A 15,895-nucleotide genomic window follows, 5' to 3' on the forward strand; every position below is an offset into this window, starting at 1 on the left:
AAAAAGTGCAACCCTCAACGGTGCTTATTGAAAGGCCTCTGCAGTATGAATGATGTATTTTGAGGATAGTCCTTGAGAAGCTTTCCCCACAAGTAAGGCTTTTCTCACAGCATTCGACCCGTATCTCTATTGAATCGGTGAAATCCGTTATCAGCACCTTTGAATCGATTGTGACGGGTGATAATAATGTCCTGACGGAGGCGCGCCAGCCTTGAGGCACCGCCGAGCGAGTCGCCGAGCGTTGCGAAGGCCACCAGACCCGACTCGGTGCCGTCCGAGTTACGTAGCCCCTATTGGTAGCCCCCCCCCGCGCCCACCGCGGGCGGGGATTCGGCGCATGGGCTCTTCCCTCTTCGCTCGCCGCTACTGGGGGAATCCTTGTTGGTTTCTTTTCCTCCGCTTAGTAATATGCTTAAATTCAGCGGGTCCTCTCGTCTGATCTGAGGTCGTTGTGAGAGTGGGTGGGACGTTTAGACATACCTATTCTGTGTAACTTCACTGGCATCAACATGGCACAAACGAGTGTTTGTTAAGCTTAACAGACAGGTGGCGCCCTTATCCTATATGTCATGTGTTGTATTCTATACAGTGTACAAGGGTGACGCACAGGATGTGACGTCTTTATGTCCTTGCTGGAGAGCGCCAGTTTTATCCCGCCAAGAGCAGAGCAACAGTCTTGCGCTGACAAGATTTGGAAAAGACACGTCCAGCAGTGGGAGTCCTTGACCAGGCTATGTTCAGCCAAGGGCCATACTGGCCCCATTCAAAGGTGCTCATAACGGATGATTTTGCCGATTCAATGCAGAGAGAACGGTCGAGTATGGATGCACATATGTCTCTTTAAATGTTTTGAGCACTTATAACGGGTATGGGCACTGACACGGAGGAGGGAACACGCCGCCAGTGCCCACAGCGTCCCCAGCGGGAGACGCCAGATGAGTCTTTAAAGTACTATTGGCCGCAACACCTTCACCACACTGATCACAGCTGTAAGGCCTCTCTCCAGTATGGATGCGCTGATGGCACTTTAAATTTCCCGACTGACAAAAACTCTTACCACATTGATCGCAGGCAAAGGGTTTCTTCCCTGTGTGTATTCTGTTGTGCACTACAAGGTCTTTCTTATGGCAGAAGCTTTTACCACACTGCCCACAGCTGTGAGGCCTCTCTCCAGTATGGCTGCGCTTCTCTTGTCCAGTGTTGATTCTCTGGTGGGTTTGCGAGTCAGAACATGTGCTGAGGCTCCTCCTGCGCCGACCGCGAGAAGGATGTTTGGGTTTCACCGGGGGCGGTGCCGAAGAGTCATCTGAGAAAACGACATTGACATAATTATCAACATGGGTTCCCTGGACCCTGAGATCCACATCATATGAGAAGGGATGCATGTGTGGCAGGATGGACGTGCAATAACACGGCCCATCTCCCATCCTTGTTGGTGGATGGATCAGAGTCACAGCCATCCTCCGCCCACTTATTAGTGGGCTGATTGGTAACGTTATAAAGGCAGTGCGGTTCCTTTGCTAGTCAGCTGGTTGTCTCTGCTGCTGGTTTGTGGCTGCCACACCTTGCTGGTTGAGCTGGTGTGTCCACACAGTTGATACCTAACTTGCTGGCCCGTCGGGCTACAGCGTGGGGTTGTTGTTTAACCGATATCTGGCATTTGATTGTTTGACCATGAACTTGACTATGACCGCTTGTCTCTTTAGCTTTGGGCTACGCTCTGCAGCCACTCACTCCTGTTGGAGTCTTGTGCTGGGTGTGCGGTGTAGCTTCACCACGCCACCCAGGTCCGTGGTTTATCCTCCTCCTCTGCAGTATTTCATTTGGTGTCTTTGACGCCACGGGAATGTAAACATGGGCTGTTTTTGTTGTTGTTCCAGTGGTTTCCCTACCAGCTTCCACTGCGTGAGGCACTACGTCGATGCTTCCCCCTTCCACACAGTCCCTCCCCACTCCTTCCACAACGGCCCGGTCGGGAATCGACCACATAGCCACTGGCTGGATAGGCCACCAGGGGGTCGCCAGTATTGCTTGATTTATTATATTATTATTTAGTTGTGTTTATGTTATTGGAAGGCTCATCAGGCATATAAGCCAACTCTACCGGGGAGTGATATACAATGTAGGCAATTAGCAGACGCTCTTAATCCAGAGCGACTTACATTAAGCAAGAACAAAAAAGCATGGGAATACATCACATAAAAACATTTATCAAACATGCGTAAGCTAAGAAAGTAACAGTGGAATATCTATATAATGAAGCTATACATATAAACTATACATCTATACTACTATGCTATGCATATGTACTATGACGTGCTATGACTACATACAATGCAATCATAGTGCTGTCTACATAACATGCTATAAGTCTGTATCAAATTCTATCTAAGTCTACAGAAATGCTATCTAAGGGGGGTAAGTGCTATGGTAGCTATGATATGATTTTAATATATTCCACTATGAAGTGTGGAAGGGAATACAAGCATTACATCTGAACCGCATTGTTGGCTATAGGTTAATTCAGACCATCCTGTAACACATGCATAGCAAGTGTTACCAAACAAACTTTGTAGGAGCCATGAATTGGATCATTGTGTTTATGTTTATTTATACCTTGGTCAATGAAATGAATGGGCTGTCAGTCACTGGTGTTAATGTGATTGATTGTGTGGCATGCCGTGCTTTTTGTTGACCGCTTTATTTTACTTTATTTACGTTGATCGCTGTGATCTTGATTTATGTTTGAACACCCTTATGAGTTACATTTCACTGCTTTAATAAATCCCTTAAACACATTATTTTTGGACCAAACTAATTCCTTTTTTTTTGTGGAGCGGCGTGAACACGGCCCATACGATGTGCTGCTCAGCGACTTATTTATAATTTACTCTCCTCGCTTTACAAACTTTAAGATAACTTGATATTGATCAAACTTTAGACATACTTATTCTGTGTAACTCGATCACTGGCATCGGGTTACACACCGTTTGCAGGTCAGAACATGCACCAATAAAGCTCTTCCCGTGTTGACCACGAGCGGGATGTTTGGGTTTCCCCGGGGGCGGTGCCGAAGAGTTATCTGAGAATACAAAACGACAGGAATAATAAATATGTAAAATGACATGCGTTTAAATAACCTCTGCCTTTTATTTATTCATGGTATTGTAGGCGTACGTTTGTCAGCTAATGAGCATCCTATAGCTCAGTGGTTCCAGGTGGTCCCCATGCAGCTAAATGCTAGTGTTAATTGGTAACCAAATGGACCCTTATAGATATTTAACTCTTGAGAGCGTAACATTAAACCAAATGGACCCGTACCATGTTGCCAAACCAAATCGTGGACAAAATCTTATACAACTACAATATTCTTTAGCTTTGGGTCCGAGAGGCTTAATCTCATCAAATGGTGGTCCGTGGCTCAGTCGGATGCCAAATAAATCATGGGCCTTGAAATGAACGGGGTTGAAAATTCTAGCTGGACTTTGCAACTCTAGATTGTTTTTTTTAATGGGATGAATCTAGAGTTGCAATACCCTCCATTGACTCCCCATTCATCCAATTTGCTTTTGCGATCTGCTTAAGAGACGTTAAACTCAGCAACTCGAAGTCACTGAACAGCCCTGCGTTTAACTTGAAAAAATAATCACCTGCAGAGAATTTCTTGACAAAGTAGCTCATAACATGTCTATGGTGGATTTTTATGAAACAAACGCTTGGCAGATTGAAAGAGTACAATTGGCCTACAGCTGCAATATTAGTGAGTTTAACGTTGTTTAATACAAGCGGATCACAAAAGCAGTGGAGTCGAGGGTATTGCAACTCTAGATTCATCTATTATTTGGCATCACTTCCAATTGCACATGTTAATACATTCTGTTGGATCAATTAAAATCCCCCAATGACCCCTGGCCCTGGGGGTCCCCGGACCCCACTTACTTTTAGACATACCTATTCTGTGTAACTTCACTGGCTTCAACATGGTAGCGATAAGCGTTGATGCTAGAAGGTTCTCCTCAGAAGATGTTTTTATGAAGTCAGTCAGTCAGTGGACACGTTTCTGGGTTTCCGAGACTAGTGGATACTCTGACCAAGTTATGTTCTGTTGCTATGATGCTGTTTTCCATCCACGCGGCTCCAGGAAATACACCGTGCTGCCACCCAAGCTGTTCACAACACAATAATCACGCGCTTGGCTGCCTATACCTCGCTGCTGCAAGTTCTTCAAAGACAGGCAGGCAATTCCCTACAATAAACTACTAAAGTTTAAAGGGACACTTCACCCTTTTTGCAAAAAAATAGCTTTAGAACACTTTCCTGGGGGTCTTTATGTGTAATATGTGGTTTTAGATATTTTAGATTGTAGCAGTGAGCCTGTTGTCTCTGATGTCATGGACACTGGGCTCACTTCCTTCCTGGACTACATGTTGTCTCAGTAAGACAGCTCTCCCCCTATCCACAAGGAGGAGCAGTGCACCAAAGAATTATGGGAATTGTAGTCCAGGAAGGTAGTGAGACCAGTGTCCAATAGTGGCAACTACTGTAGTGATGAAGGGCCAGTCCTGGTAATCAGGCCTTTATGTCCCACCAGATGGACTGTTAGGGCTCCATTTTTGTCTCATCTTTCTAAAGCCACTATTTGGGGATTTAGGAGTGGGGAAAGGGTGTTCCCCCACTAAAGTTGTATTTTGGTTACCTGTCTAAATCCCTTAAAGACCTCCGTTACCCGTTATATTATGCATAGGTGTGGTTTGGGCGTTAAATAATTAAACAGAATTTAACCAATCACCAGTCCACGTGCCATTGCCTTTAATAGATCCCTTATCCGTTGCCCGTTAGTACTATATTGCTTCATAGCCTTACGGTCTATAGCCCATGGAAGAGTGTTGCGTTGCTGTTTTTACAGAAAATAAGCCAGACAGTGCTGGCTGCAGTCTCCACAGTCCAAGACAGCTTTAAAGACAAAAAGGGACTCTGACCACTTTGATAAGATATTTGAGAAGGCACAAGGTATGTGTGAACGACTGTCTCTAGAGCCCATTGTTTTTCCACGCAATCGTAAGCACCCCCAAAGATACAGTATTCTGGGCCGGCTGCTGCAAAACTGTTGCGACAGATTTCCTGAGATGCTCAAAATTATGTCAAACTCACTAAAATTGCAGCTGTACGAAAAGCTTGAATGATGCTCTTTCAATCTGCAAAGTGTTTGTTTCATAAAAATGACACCTGTGTGAACCGAGTGGTGCAACTCCCCTCCCCCCCTCTCTCATTAGCAGGCTACAGTGCAGTACTACAGCGCCCCTACTGGCCCCTACTGGTACATACTGGTGCTCATTAACGTCACATAGGTGAACAACACATACGGACATTGCTGTTCCTTGGAGTGGTTGCACCACTCAAAAATCCACCATAGACATGTTATGAGCTACTTTATGTCAAGTGATTTTTGTGTTGGATTCCTTGCAGTTGATTTTTTTCTAAGTATTGGAGTTTGGAAGCGCCCCCTTTCAGTAACGCAACATCCTGCTGCCTCCTGCATTATGTGCAAATTCAAAACAGGTGGTACACATGCAGGACTGTTGAGTGATTAATCAACGAGCGCCTCCAAACTCCAATACTTAGAAAAAAATCAACTGCAAGGAATTAATTGACATAAAGTAGCTCATAACATGTCTACCGTGGACTTTTATGAAACAAAACTTTGCAGATAGAAAGAGGATAATTAAAGCTTTTCGTACAGCTGCAATGTTGGTGGGTTTGACATAATTTAATACAATTAGATAGGACTTTGTCTGTTTGGATGTAGGCTGTGGGCGGTCATTGGCAAATTGTGGCTAGTTTCCACCCTGCCATTAACTTATGGAAAAATGAAGTGCATATCTTAGCCAGGTCCTGGAGTATAACACTGTGGAAACACTATACAAGATGCCCGACAGGGGGCACCCTTGTCTCACTGACCTTTCCAATGGAAAAGTGTCAGTCAGAACTCCATTTCACTTTACACAGCTCTTGGCATTACTACTATACAGCAGCTGAATCCATTTAATGAGCATAGGCCCAAAACCGCATATCTCTCCATTGTTTTGTAAAGGACATTATGCTGAACTCTATCAAATGCTTTATTTAAAAAAAAAAAAAACATTTCTGGACGGGAAACCCTTTTGTTGTTTTAAGCATTATGTAATACTTATTGCAAATAGCAGTTCTACAAGCTCATAGCATGGCAGCTTGTAGATCTGCTACTTTTTTTTATTGTGAAAATGTGGCTCAAATCTTAGAATGTATATTCTTCCAGAGAGAACGTTTTCAACTAAAATCTTTGCTTCTGGGGGGGTTCCTGGAGCAACATATGTTCAGATGGGGGTTGGTGGCCAATGACATATAATTGTTGGGGTCCTTGACATGAAATATTGAGAACCACTGATATAGAAACATGAGGTATTTCAGAAAACTTTTAGAAGACATTTGTTTTTTATTTCAACGTCAGGCCTAAATAGTCTATATTTAAGATTATACCACCTTCTCCATCATTATTCATATGGGGAATCACATCTCGCATTGTGCATATTATATCTTCTATATCTCTGTATGCCTGTGTAGAAGATATAATGCTACCCAATACCTTTTTAATCCTATTTGCCAGAATCTTATAGCAATAAAGTCATTGTTCAAGAGACTGATTGGTCTGTAGTTCTCTACTTTCAGTTTTCTACCCTTATTCTTATACAAAATTGTGATTACACCAGTCGACATGGATTGTGACACCAGCTGCATCCTCCATATGCCTGTAAAGCCTTAGGTGCCACCGTGCCAGCACCTCTGAAAAGGTTTTATAAAAGTCCCCTGTTAGCCAGTCTGACCCTGGGCTCTTGTTAGGCTGAATAATATAGCCTCTCTAAGCTGCATCAATCAATATATCATCATCACATACAGTAGCTGTTTCTCAGATTCACTTATTTTCACCTTGTTCAAAGCATTCTCAAGTCTCAACACACTCATTGTCAACGTCACTTTTCCCGAATAAGTCCCTATAAAATGATTCTACCGTTTCTAGAATACATTTCCTTTTCACCATTTTTATTGAATGAATAAAATTTCTCTTTTGCTTAGTTTTTTCAAGCACTATAGGAAGAAGGAAGTACATGTTTCACCCTTTACAATTTGTGCCCTACTCCTCACAATTGCATGCATAGGCTACACTTGTTGTTTGTGCCCTACTCCTCACAATTGCATGCATAGGCTACACTTGTTTTTCTCATATTCATCTAACGCAGGCTTTATTTTCAAATATGTTTTAACATTGTAATTCATATTATTACCAGCACTTTCAATTTCCCTTGATAGCTTTTCCCTCAGTTCATTTTCCTCCTGTTTCTTTCTGAAATGACTTTGTTTTGCATATAGGCCTATACTTTTCTTTTTCAGGGTCTCCCACCAAGTAGCAAGTTCCCCCAAATTGACACTTATTAGGGGAAACTATCCCTGTGGCAATTGTGCTCAGTGAAGCAATACCTTTAAGGCTGCTTTTTTCACTCATCCCCATACAGGCAAGAAGTTCAAAATTCAGAGTATAATCACTTGTATTTCCATGTGGTCTATATGATCCGTTGCCCATGAGGATTGGCCTATGTGGGCAAAACCACTAGACCGCTCAAGCAACGAATTAGTGAACATAAGAGCTCCATTCGGAGAAACGACCGTGATTACCCTATTGCTGTCCATTTTAATGACTCTAAACATGACATTTCTTCTTTCGTTTTATGGGTATAGAACAAGTTCGCCTGCCCAAAAGAGGCGGTAACCATGACCTGTTACTCAAACAACGTGAAGCATATTGGACCCATACCCTTCACCCAAAGGGGCTCAATGATGAACTGTTACTAAATGTGTGTGTGTGTGTGTGTGTGTGTGTCCTAACGCTATTTACTAATACGTCAAATATATAAGCACTTTAATTCAGAACTTCTTGCCTCGTTGAGTGAATTTGGTTTGTGTATATATATTCTATGTATTTTTCCACTCTGTGTGTACGTCATGAGAGCAGGACCTAGTGACTTTTGTCTCTTATTGTTGACTATGTTGATTTCCTATTGTATTTGTACAACCATTAGTCTTTACATCTTTTCTCGTATAATGTAAAAGTTATTTGGGGTCCTTGTGCCTTGTGCCAGCAAATTGAGGATCATCACAAGCTGTACCTCTTCCTCTAATTAGACTCTGTCTATTGAGATTGGTTGATTCCTTTTAAAACGTTTGTATATAAGTAACTCTGTTAAAATGATGTGTTATGCCTGAGAAAGGTCCGGAGGGACCGAAACGTTGCTTCATTAAATAAGACAATACTCTTGTGCCGAGCAGATACACAGTGTGCGGGTGTACCTTATTGCTTTCAAGGACCCCAAGTTTGACATGCATTATGGACCCCCATTTAATGGAATTTCTATCTCTGGGACCCCCAATTTATGTTGGTAAATCGATTATTAATTTAACTCTGACAGTGTACAAATGGAACCATGTCCCGTTAGTGGGTCCATTTGGTTCCATGTGTACACTATCAGAGTTACAGATGGGTGGGGGGCTTTTATTTTGTATTTAATTTGAATTATGAAGTGAATCTCACTCCAATTCAAGTGAGATTTGAGTTTAGTTATTGTATATTTAGTTGTATTATGGTTAAAACTTTGAGAGCTTCTGCTCTGTCTGCACTGCAAACAAGACCTGCTGTGTTGTGGGGTAGCTGCATGTGGAAAGCCTGATCCAGTCTACAGCCCGCCATGGACAGTAACTATCCGAGGGGGGCCCTGAAATACAAAGGAACGTGATTAATATCTCACTTACTGGTATGTAGGCACTAGGCCTACACCACGTACACGCGCGCGCGCACACACACACACACACACACAAACACACTGCATTTAACACTTTAACTGCTACAGGTTCTAGTGGACCAAGGATTACTGGTGCTAAGGGGTTAACATGGGATTTTTGAACTTTTTGGGGGGCCCACAGCGAGGGGCCTCTTATAGCGAGAATCACACCGCATAAATCAAAAGAAAGCCCAACTTGTCCACTAATATAAAAAATTATGATTCTACCATCTTCCATTCTGGAGATATTGACCTTTTTCTAACACCTGCTTTTGCCTGCACGCTGCTCGTGAAAAAAAACAACAGAGATATGGAGGCTTGAAGTTGACAGACATTGACAGACAGATATAAAAATGAACACAAATAATATCATATACATACTATACACTGAATGAAAGCCCTGAATGTCTACTTTTAGGAGGAAAACAAATACACATTGATCCCATGTACAGTTTGTCACTAATTGGCTATTGAATGCAGCTTGCGCCCACCAGAGAACTTTAGAGAAGGCATGGACCCGAATAACTATTATTCACAAAAAAAGGCCTATAGCGACATGTACATACTACAGTATATACCGTATGAAACAGTAGACTCTCTGCTTTCATAAGAAAAATACCACCCAGAAAAATCACACCCCTGTGAAGTGAGCAGTGCAATTGCACTGCTCACTTCACAGGGGTGTGATTTTTATTATTATTACAGTATTAGTATTTTTCTTATGAAAGCAGAGAGTCTACTGTTTCATACGGTATATAGTATGTACATGTCGCTATACGAGCTACAATCGCAGTAACAGGGGGGGGGGGGCAACTAGGCTTTGAGGAAATGATCTTGCATAATCAACATTATTGTCGATCGTCGTGTGCCGCTCCAAACATGTCCAGACATACCACTAACCTCATCGATCCAGTCTCGCGTCTCTATAAGGTGAGACGCGAGACTGGATCGGTGAGGATTATGTCTGGACATGTTTGGAAAAAAAAACAACGACGATGGTGGATGGATGCGGCAGCAGCAGAAGCAGCACGTCAACGTGTTTGGAAAAAAAAAACAACGACAAAGGGGGATGGATGGTTGGATGCGAGCAAAGCAGCAGAAGCAGTACGTCAACAATTATAGGGAAAATAGCTTTATCCACCACGGCCTCCGCAGTTTAGGATGAGACATGTGTATTCGTTATACATTACAAACGGGTCAATGACGTCCCAGACGTCTTCATTGCGGTCTTATCACTGCAATTATAATGAATGCAACGGTTACAATCACAGCCGATAGATAGTGTCTGCTGGCGAAGACGCTATGGCTTGCGATCAGCGACCAACGTATCATGGCGGTCCCTCGATAATGATGTGCAATCTGTCCATGACTAACTCCATGTGTCTGGCAAACGTTATGAAATCAAATGCCGATCGTTGCAGGTTTATATACGGGCAGAGAGCAAATCGCGTTGTATCTTTTTCCGAGAATGAGAGAAGTGCAAGGCAAGCCTTGCAGTTGAAAGCAGTGGGGAGTGGGGGGGGAACTGCCAATGCGATCCAAGAGGAAGAGACCCCCCCCCACAATTCTCCCTCGGGAGAAACCATGTAGAAACAGGAGGGGAGGGGGAATCGAGTGTATTCACACACACAAGAGCATGGACCCATCCATTTTAGATCCCCTGACATCTGCGTTGGTCTATGCCGGACGGCCGTCTCCATTACGTCGTAATGGGGGCTGCCTCCTCGCATAGACCAACCAATAGGCGGTGCCAGACGCTTCTCAGACCAACACCTCTTTTCAGCAGGGGGGGGTTTTAACTCTTTTTAGAGCCGATCGGTGTTACATTATGAGTTGTCCGGGCGCGTATATAGTTGAACTACAGAAATCAATAAAAAGACGTATTTTGGACCATAAAACGTATAAAAACGGTATGCGCATAGCACGGGTGGGTATAATAAAGCGTATAGAAACGCTTTCAACATTCTAAGTGTTAAGGCCCTCATTTATCAACCGGGCGTACGCCAAAATATGGGTGCACGCCGAAACTTGACAAAGTTCAAAACTCACGTCTGGTCGGGAGCTGTCCTCGAGCTGTCCTCGGCTGTTTTTCTGTCGTACACAAGCGGAGCAGCATTGTCTGAACTGCTGACACGCTGTCACAGGCATCTAAACATATGTTTTCACTCATAAAATGTTAATATAAAACGGTATGTGTATATACATTGTGGAGTCTCAGTGGTCAAGGAGCAGGCGGAACAGGGGATTGCAGCAGTTTCAAACGGCTCTTTATTTGTTTAGCAGCAAAGTATACAGAATGCATGCAGGAGAAACCCCACGTAGATTCAGCATAAATTATATTCCATACAATTTAAGTTTCACAGGCGTCGTCGCCAGCCTGGAGAAGGATGAGAACAGAAGATTAGATTTCAACTCAGGTTTGTACAGTCTCTGATAGCTCGCTCCTCACTGGAGGGCTGTGGTTTTAATAACGATAAGAGGTGACGGCGCTGCCTTGCTTCGTGACGTCATCGGTCTTTATCTTTAACTGTAGCGGGTCTTCTCCCCTAGCGGGTTCCAGCTCCAAGGCCTCAATAGTAGACTCAAGAATTATAGGTTTCTTTCCGACCTTATTTTGTGTAGTGTCCTTGTCGCTGTCACTGTGGCGGGGCTGCCACCCTCCCGCCGCGCGATATGCGGACTTGGAACTCCCGTCTCTATATTTTACTCATACAGTCCGAGTGTCTCTGTCCCTCGGACATTCCCTGGACCGTTCCTAAAAGCCTGTGATGAGAGGAGAATGACAGTTAAGACATGCAGAGCTATTCACATGAATGTGTGTTCGGTGGAGGTGTGTGTGTCGTCTTACCCCCCGACGGTGTGCCGTGCGTGCCTCCGTGAGCATATGTGTGTGAACCAGCCGCTGTCAGACGTAGACTGAGTCTTCCTTTTTATATGACGGGTGTGGCCGCTTGCTGATTTGGGTGCGGTCGATCCATCAGCTCCAGCTGGCGGAGGAGGAGATTCGGGACGTATACATTCCCTATCACACGGCCGAGGGCGTTCCTAACGGCCCGAGGCTTCTTCTGTCTGACAGCGTGTCTGGTTGCCCTGGCAACGCACTTACCATCGCGGGGTGTCGCTCTCGAGACCCCACAACATGTAAAACTTTCCAACTTTACAAGTAATTAAAATTGCGCAATTAAAAAACAATATAACATGTTTACATTGTATTAGTTTGTGCTTAATCAAACAGTGCTTTACTGGCCTTGTTATGCGAGCGCACTTGTGAGATGATTTGGGAGCGCATGCGGTGATGCGGCATCACTGTGATATTATTTAAAAAAAAGGCATAAATGGACTGCACGCCATTATTTCCAAGTGACAATGACAGGCATACAGCTTGCCTATTTGCAATTGTAGCAGGCTATAGGCGTAAGGGGCTTAATCATTCACCATTTAAATAAGTGCTTTGACAGTTCAGATAAAAGCGAGATCATTTTTGGGGTTCGGGGGGACGGGACCGTGGCGTGCGTCGCCAACACATACCAGCACACAAGCGGCAAGCCTTCATCCATATGTTTATTATTCGTTCATCAATGATCAAATCACTACATAAACGTTGATTATGACTGCCTTGACGACATGATAGCCTATCTCTCATGCAGGCTTCACTCACCCACAGGACTTATCACAGCAGTGTGCAGTCTCACGCCTTCGCGAGGCTTGATTTCATAGGGCGTGCCTGATAGATTTCAGCCGTCACATTTATTAACGTCAGAACGAAATTAAGGAAGGATCAGCTGTTTGCGATCACTTTATAAATGCCGGGGCGACGTGGGTGTACTACGAAACCCACACTCGAATTTGGGGCAGATTTTACACTCAATTGATAAATGAGGGCCTTAGTGTCTTGCTCAAGGACACAGAATGGGAGACCTTCCATTTCCCAGGTGGCCTACTCTACCGAGCTCCTGAGCCACTGCCGCCCAAAAACATGAATATTCTAAAATGATGATTTGATAATTTAGTATAGCATACATAATGTCCTGTCATTTTATCATATATCATGCAACACAACAAGCAGAGTTGTCGAAATATTAATATTACATTTACAGTTTCATATTGATTGATATTTGATATTTTCACCTGGCCAACTTGTATAATTCCTGCATACGTTACTGGTGTGTCACTACAATGTTTTAATAGCCTGTTAGTAACAGCACGTCCCTAGCAGGACTTTTACATTCTTGTTGTGTTCATATAGTTTTAACCATGTTGCATTATGCATTATGTTGTACTTTAGCTATTGAAAAATAGAGCTTGTAGGTCTTCTATTTTTGAAAAATCATGAAAATGTGGCCCAAATGTTTGAATATATTCTTTCAGAGTGAATGTTTTTAACTAAAACCTTTTCTTCTGGGGGGTCCCTGCGGAACAACATATTTTCAGATGGGGGTCGGCGGCCAATTACATATATTTTTGGGGGTCCTTGACATAAAAAGCAAAGCTTTTACACACCTACAGGCGACAGGTGTGTAGGAGAGGGTACGATGCCCGATAATGAAAAAGGAACAAAAACTGTCTTCAAATGCAGTGAACCAACTTTAATAGGGAAACAGCAACGTTTCGGCCTATGCGGCCTTCATCAGGCTATCTTTGAGGTCCTTGACATGACATTTTTTGAGAACCACTGATATAGAAACATGGTTTTTCAGAAAACTGTCAGGACTTTGGAAGGCATTTGTAGAATCGATCTCAGGTCTAAATGGGTTAAGCAGACTTATTTCAAGATGCTCCACTGTTTGTGTTCATACAGTCTCCATATAGTAAAGTGTCACTACCTGCACTAACCGTGCAGCCAAACCAGCCAAATCCAGATGAGCATGAAGAGACCACACGCTGCTCGAGCTGTGAAGATCAGAAGACAAGATAAGTGCTTCACGCCTTCCATTAGACTAGTAGACCACACAGCACATACACACACACACACACACACACACACACACACACACACACGCGCGCGCGCGCACTGCAGGCAGACACGCAGGCTGTCTGTCTGACAGTGAGGGAAGAGGACAGGGGATAGTCACTGAGTAGAGGGCTTATACAGAAGAGAGAGGGTAGACTACTAGACTGTATCGCCATTGTGTGATATATGGACCCTGAGTCTGTACTAAAGATAGAATAACAAATGTCTTGCCTATAATGACAAACCCGAGGCTATGTTCATTGGAGATTGACAGTAATGTTAGTAAACTAAAAAGTAGTTTTGGAAAAATGGAAACTTGTCAACTGCAGGATGTGGTTAGAGACGTCATTTCTCATAGACCTGCTGTGTTTTCCTGTAAGTGAAGATGTTATCTTCTGTGTTGGCCTAAAAATAAATATAAGATCCTACAGATAAAGGCCAATGCACACCTCATAAGGTTGTTGACTGCAGGTCTGTACTGCGTAGGACAAAAGTGCATTTAGGGAATCTTTGAAAAGCAGAAAAGCGGAAACTTGGCAAAAATGTTGCTCTTTACTCCGTCCTGATGAAGGTCTGACGACCGAAACGTCGTTTAATATAAGGAGCAACAAACAATGTGTCAAAAGTGGACCATCTATCCATAAATGCTTCAAATTAGACACACACGTTCCTCCACTCCACCACGGGGAGTGCAGTGCCCGTCCTTGAGTCGGTCTGACCCACAGTTTTTCAGAACCGCCACTAAAGGCTAGCTCTGCCCAGGCTCTGGACAGGGCCCAAATTAGCCAATTGATTACACCTGATCACCCCTGCATGGATCTTCACTTTTTTCTTATCAGAGTTCTATTAAAAGTTGAGAATAGTTTAACATTTTCAGTATAATGCGTATCTAATGCTTTTTTATCATCTGTCCAATCAGGTGTGTCTCTCTGTGCCGTGCTATCAGCGGAAGCAGCCACACTCACACTGTACCACCACCAGGCCAGCCTCCCTCCACCTCCACTGGGCTCACAAAAACACTATCAACCTGAATTACACAATCCAGTCAGGTGAAAAGTAAAATGGTATAGCCTACCTTTTTCCTATATATCAATGTATTGCTGTATTGAAATTGAGATTAGTTTTGTTCTAATTTCACAGCTTGTGCTTGTATTGATGATTGCTTACTTTTAAATGGCTGTACAAAAGTATAAATGTACAACAAGTAAAACATGAGGTCAAAGTGGTTATACTGGTTGTGATGCCATGTTAATAAATGTGTGGACCCCCTGGAAGCCCCTTCAAGGACCACTGGCGCGCACGCACGCGCGCACAGTGGGGTTTGACGGCATGGGATCTTTTTTTAAAGACTGTAAGCACATCCTGTGGTTTAAACCTTTCAGGTAAACACTTTTTGAAAACAAGTTTTTGATGAGACATGAGCAATAGTGCATGTTAGTGGTGTGTGTGTGTGTGTGTGTGTGTGTGTGTGTGTGTGTGTGTGTGTGTGCGCCTGCCTGCCTGTCCGCCCGCCCGCCCGTAGCACATTTCACATTACGATGGAAAGAGTGTCTTTAAGTCAGCTTGATTGAAATCCCCTGCCGCTAGATGATGGGTGTGGATTGACATATTTTATTTGTCGACTTAAAATCTGATTAATAAAAAAAAACATTCACACATATTCACGCGCAGGCAAGCAGCACACACGCACGCACGCACGCATGCACGCCAGCCAGGCTGTCTGACACTGAGGGAAGAGGACAGAGGGATAGACACTGATAGAGGTTTTTTACAAAAGAGAGAGGGTAGACTGGACTGTATCATTGCCATTGTGTTTGTGATATATGGACCCAGAGTCTGAAATAAAGATTGAATAACAAATGTCTTGACAAACCCGAGGCTATATTCATTGGAGATTGACAGTTAGTATTAGTAAATAACAAAAAAGTAGTTTTGGAGAAAAGCATTTAAATGGAAACTTGTCAACCGCAGGATGTGGTTAGAGACGTCATTTCTCATAGATCTGCTGTGTAGCATTTGGGTTTTCCTGAAAGTGAAGATGTTATCTTCTGATCTAGAATGAGTCTATTGGCTTAAA

At 43.5% G+C, this 15,895-nt stretch overlaps 1 protein-coding gene across 1 annotated transcript in view; it reads right to left on the minus strand.

The window, feature by feature from the left end:
* Positions 1 to 290: 290 nt before the first annotated feature.
* Positions 291 to 15,895, minus strand: part of LOC308334115 (uncharacterized protein) — a gene marked incomplete at its 3' end in the record, with an annotated part of 28,293 nt that continues 12,688 nt past the window's right edge. The window contains exons 12-13 of the mRNA XM_080790702.1: positions 1,142 to 1,248; positions 291 to 440 (exon numbers count right to left, since the gene is read on the minus strand). Of these exons, the coding sequence (XP_080646828.1) occupies positions 291 to 440; positions 1,142 to 1,248 (257 nt within the window). The remainder of the gene's footprint in view (positions 441 to 1,141; positions 1,249 to 15,895) is intronic.

This window comes from Protomyctophum bolini (genome assembly GCF_963924005.1).
Source record: "Protomyctophum bolini genome assembly, chromosome: 19".
Taxonomy (NCBI): domain Eukaryota; kingdom Metazoa; phylum Chordata; class Actinopteri; order Myctophiformes; family Myctophidae; genus Protomyctophum; species Protomyctophum bolini.